At 50.4% G+C, this 5,669-nt stretch overlaps 1 protein-coding gene across 1 annotated transcript; it reads left to right on the top strand.

Moving 5' to 3' along the window:
• Positions 1-591: 591 nt before the first annotated feature.
• On the top strand, positions 592-5,633 carry LOC123583610 (the record flags this gene model as incomplete). The annotated part of the gene is given in 3 exon segments (XM_045450789.1): positions 592-960; positions 1,279-5,392; positions 5,395-5,633. Coding segments are annotated over 3 exon segments (4,722 nt in total), but the record flags the coding sequence as incomplete, so codon positions are not given.
• Positions 5,634-5,669: the final 36 nt, after the last annotated feature.

The raw sequence follows: 5,669 nt of genomic DNA, 5'->3' as shown, positions 1-5,669 counted from the left end.
TCTGTGTGTCTGTCTGTTGAATGGAATGATTGTTGGGAGTCAGGGGCACGCGCCTGACTTACCCTATGTGTAGTCCCACAGCATAAGCTACGGGATTCGAGTGGGCTCTAACCCGATTTCCGCGGTGATCCTCATACGGCTTAAGGCGGTCAAAATCTTCTTGATCCGAGCAGGGGGTTTATACCTGCCCGCCCATGCTAAGAGGCACCTAAGTTCCCGCGAGGGACGCGGACGGGCGAGTACGCGAGTGCTTCTTTGTCAGTCTAAAGAGTGCTTCTTTGTCAGTTTAAAGAGTGCTTCTTTGTCAGTCTAAATGTATTGTCACCCCGGGGTCCTTGTAATTACCTCCGTAACCCTTTCTGTTGGGCTAGCCAAGAAAGTTGGAACCGCTGCGAAAGATTTTTGTTAGTTCTTGTTTTTCTTTCATGGGTCGGATGTTTTATTGGAATTAAGTGTTTTCTCGGCTGATCAGAATTAATTATTCCATCCTTTGCTTCTCTCTCCTCCTTTCTCAGCTCCCTGCGACTTTCCTTCCCGCCCCCTGGCCAGCGGCGCCCCCCCTTCTCCTCTCCTCTTCCTCAGAATTATAATATGGGCCAAACGCAGAGCACCCCTCTCTCCCTCCTTCTCGCCAACTTCAGGGACGTAAAAGCTAGAGGACACAGCTTAAGCCTAGACATTCACAAAAGGAAGTTGATTACCTATTGTCGCTCTGAATGGCCCACCTTTGGGGTTAATTGGCCTACAGAGGGAACCTTCTGCCTCCCTGTGGTCCTTAAAGTAAAATCAAAAATTTTCCTACCAGGGAAAGAAGGTCACTCGGATCAGATTCCCTATATTCTGGTGTGGCAAGATTTAGTAGAAAACCCTCCTCCTTGGATGGCCTCTTCCTTAATAGCAGAGTCATGCCAAATCCTGGCGGCTAAATCCATCAACCCTCCCAAGCCGCCAACTCCAGCTGCACCCCCTGTTCTCCCCGACAGCCAAGATTTACCTTTCCTTGACCCTCCCCCTTATCAGGTTCCTCCTCGCACTCCGCAAGCTGCCCTTATCCCTGCTGCGCCAGCAGAACCTCCCATAGCCCAGCCCATAGGAGAACTGGAGAATAGAGAGGCTCAACCCGCGCCCATGCTTAGTGGGGGCGAAGTCCAAGGGCCGGCTGGACATACCCGTAGGCGGGCCCCACGTGAGCCAGGACTCCGCCTTCCTGACTCCACCGTAGCTTTACCCTTACGGGAAATAGGGCCTCCCGATGATACGGGGAATCCCCGACTTCAATACTGGCCCTTCTCTACTAGTGACCTATATAACTGGAAAACCCAGAATGCCCGATTTTCTGACAACCCTAAAAATTTAATAAGTCTCTTAGACAGCGTTATGTTTACTCACCAACCCACCTGGGATGATTGTCAGCAGCTCCTCCGAATCCTGTTCACCACCGAGGAGCGAGAACGAATTCAATTGGAAGCAAGAAAGGTGGTTCCTGGAGATGACGGCCAACCCACTGCTAACCTTGATCTCATTAACGCAGCTTTTCCCTTGACCCGACCCCCACAGGATGGCTGGGACTACAACACGGCAGAAGGTAGGGGACGGCTGCGCATTTATCGCCAGACTCTAATGGCGGGTCTCCGGGCTGCTGCACGCAAGCCCACTAATTTGGCAAAAGTGTATTCAATAATACAAGGTAAGACAGAGAGCCCTGCCGCTTATTTAGAAAGATTAATGGAAACCTTCAGACAGTATACCCCCATGAACCCCGAGGCCCCCGAAAATCAAGCTGCTGTTGTAATGGCCTTTGTAAATCAAGCAGCCACTGATATTAAAAAGAAACTCCAGAAGCTAGAGGACCAGGAGGGAAAACAGATTCAGGACTTACTCCGTATTGCCCAGCGTGTCTATAATAATAGAGAGACTCCAGAGGACAGGCAACTTAAAGCCACCGAGAAAATGACCAAAGTCCTGGCTACTGTTGTCCAAAAGCCCCTGGATAAACACAAGCCCCTAGATAAGGACCAATGCGCCTATTGCAAAGAAAAAGGCCACTGGGCCCGAGAATGCCCTAAAAAGAAAAAGCCACATCATGGTCAAAAACCGTGGCAGCCAAAAACTACACCTGCCCTCTTCACTCAAGATGCAGAATAGGGGGGACGGGGTTCGGATCCCCTCCCCGAACCTAGGGTAACGCTACAAGTGGAGGGGAACCCAGTTCAATTCTTAGTTGACACAGGGGCACAACATTCGGTCTTGATCAGACCCCATGGAAAAATTTCTGAAAAATCTTCCTGGGTCCAAGGGGCTACTGGAATAAAAAAATATCCCTGGACCACCCAGAGAACTGTGGACCTAGGAAATGGAAAGGTCACCCATTCCTTCCTAGTCATCCCTGACAGCCCGTGCCCCTTATTAGGAAGAGACTTACTCACTAAAATGGGGGCCCAGATTCATTTTACGCCAGGGGGCCCCCAAGTGACTGGCCCTCACAACCAACCCATTACCATACTTACTCTGAGATTAGAAGATGAATATCGACTCCATCAGGGGCCACCCTCACAAAGTCAAAACATAGAGCCCTGGCTCCAGCGGTTTCCAGAAGCATGGGCTGAAACCGGGGGTATGGGGTTGGCTAAACATCGCCCAGCTCTATTTATAGAGCTGAAACCGGGGGCAGATCCAGTTCGGGTCCGACAATACCCGATGTCAATGGAGGCCAAAAATGGCATCACACCACATATCCGTCGCCTCCTAGACTTAGGCATCTTGCGGCCCTGCCATTCAGCCTGGAACACCCCCCTGCTGCCCGTACGAAAACCTAACAGTGCAGACTACCGTCCGGTACAAGACCTGAGAGAAGTTAACCGCCGAGTCATGGACATACACCCAACAGTACCCAACCCCTATACCCTCCTAAGTGCCCTCAGCCCAGAAAAACAATGGTATACGGTCCTTGATTTAAAAGATGCTTTTTTCAGCCTGCCTCTGGCCCCCAAAAGCCAGGAGCTCTTCGTCTTCGAGTGGTCCGACCCTGAGAGAGGCATAAATGGGCAACTCACCTGGACCTGGCTCCCCCAAGGATTTAAAAACTCACCCACCTTGTTCGATGAGGCACTCCACGAGGATATGGGTGAGTACCGGAATCAAAACCCCGAAGTGACTCTCTTACAGTACGTTGATGATCTTTTAATCACCGCTGAGACTGCCGAAGCTTGCTTGCAAGGCACCAAAAATCTCCTCCGGACACTTGGTGCCCTGGGGTACCGGGCTTCAGCAAAGAAAGCCCAAATTTGCAGATCCGAGGTAACCTACTTGGGCTATCTGTTAAGGGAAGGCCAACGATGGCTCACTGATGCACGGAAGGAAACCGTTCTCCGCATCCCCCGACCCACAACCCGAAGGCAGGTAAGAGAGTTTCTGGGATCAGCCGGGTTCTGCCGCCTGTGGATACCTCGGTTCGCCGAGATGGCTAAGCCTCTTTACTTGGTCACCCGAGAACAGGCGCCCTTTGAGTGGACAGAGGAAACTGAGCGGGCTTTCCAGCAAATTAAACTCGCCCTGTTGTCGGCACCAGCCTTAGGGCTCCCCGATATCTCCAAACCCTTTCATCTCTTCATAGATGAAAATAAAGGGGTAGCCAAAGCAGTGCTGACGCAACTCCTTGGCCCATGGCCCAGGCCCGTTGCCTATCTTTCGAAAAGACTGGACCCAGTAGCGGCTGGCTGGCCCCTTTGCCTCCGTATGATCGCTGCTACAGCTCTAATGGTAAAGGATGCTGATAAGTTAACTATGGGACAAGAGTTACATATCACAACCCCTCATGCCATCGAGGGAGTCCTCAAACAACCTCCTGACCGATGGATTAGTAACGCCCGACTGGTTCACTACCAGGGACTATTATTAAATCCCCTCGGAATCATTTATGCTCCCATCCGAACACTAAACCCTGCCTCCCTGTTACCAGACCCGGACTTAGATACCCCTCTCCATGACTGCACTGAGATATTGGCACAGGTTCATGGAGTTCGGGAAGATTTACAGGACCATCCGCTGCCAGATGCCGAAGTTACCTGGTTCACTGACGACAGCAGCTTTATACATCAGGGTCAAAGGTACGCGGGGGCAGCAGTCACAACTGAAACTGAGACTGTTTGGGCAGAGCCTTTGCCAGCTGGCACCTCTGCCCAACGGGCTGAACTTGTGGCCTTAACCAAGGCACTGACTTTGGGAAAAGATAAGAGACTAAATGTGTACACCAATAGCAGATATGCTTTTGCTACGGCCCACATACATGGAGCTATATACAGAGAGAGGGGACTGTTAACTGCAGAGGGGAAAACCATCAAAAACAAAGAAGAAATATTGGCTCTTTTAAAGGCACTCTGGCTGCCTAAACGACTAGCCATAATACATTGCCCAGGCCACCAAAAACCGATCACACCGGTGGCCAGAGGAAATAATCTGGCTGACCAGGTGGCCCGAGAGGTGGCCTTACAGGTGGACTGTGCTTTAATGACCACCCTACCAGACCCCGGTCCAGCTAGTTTACCAGAAAGTCCCACCTACACTAAAAAAGACCTAGACTGGATCCAAAAATTGCCTATGACTCAGTGCCTTAACGGATGGTGGAGAGCAGCAGACTGTAGCATAATCCTCCCAGAGGAAATGGGAAATAAAGTTTTATCCAAGATGCACCGAGCCACTCATATGGGCACGAGAAAAATGCAAGATTTAATAAGACATGCTAGGATCACCATCAAAGACTCTAGGACAAAAATCGAACAGATAGTTACTAGCTGTAAAGCTTGCCAACTAACTAACGCCACCAACCACGGGAAAAACCCTGGCTCAAGAACTCGCGGAACCAGGCCGGGAGCCTATTGGGAAGTAGACTTCACCGAGGTAAAGCCTGGAAAATATGGATACAAATATCTGCTAGTGTTTATAGATACCTTTTCAGGATGGACAGAGGCCTTCCCCACCAAGCATGAGACTGCGCAGATAGTAGCAAAGAAAATGTTGGAAGACATCATGCCCAGGTACGGATTCCCTACCCTAATAGGATCAGACAACGGACCAGCATTCATTTCAAAGGTAATACAAGGGATAGCACAGTTTATTGGGGCCGATTGGAAACTACATTGTGCATATAGACCCCAAAGTTCAGGACAGGTAGAAAGAATGAATAGAACCCTAAAAGAGACCCTAACCAAATTGACCATGGAGACTGGCACTAACTGGGTAGTCTTACTCCCCTACGCTCTGTTCAGGGTGCGGAATTCCCCTTACAAACGTGGATTAACCCCCTTTTTTGAAATCATGTATGGAGTGCCCCCCCTATAATTCCCAACCTATAGTCTAATGTGTTAACTGAATTTGATGATCATGAACTTCTTATTTCCCTGAGGGAACTCCAGCACACCCACCAGGAAGTTTGGCCCAGATTGAGAGCCATTTATGAGAACGGGCCCCCTCCCGAGCCGCATCACTACCGACCCGGAGATTGGGTATACGTGCGGAGACACCAGCAAGAGACCCTCCAACCACGGTGGAAGGGACCCTACATTGTGATCCTAACCACACCCACTGCTCTCAAAGTCGACGGAATTGCTACCTGGATCCATTACACCCACGCCCGACCAGCTGATACCTTTGCGGTTCAAAAAGACTTCGTG

The sequence above is a fragment of the Leopardus geoffroyi genome, chromosome B3 (genome assembly GCF_018350155.1).
Source record: "Leopardus geoffroyi isolate Oge1 chromosome B3, O.geoffroyi_Oge1_pat1.0, whole genome shotgun sequence".
NCBI lineage: Eukaryota > Metazoa > Chordata > Mammalia > Carnivora > Felidae > Leopardus > Leopardus geoffroyi.
The sequence above is the reverse complement of the archived record's forward strand: the minus strand, read 5'-3'. Positions and strand labels throughout refer to the sequence as shown.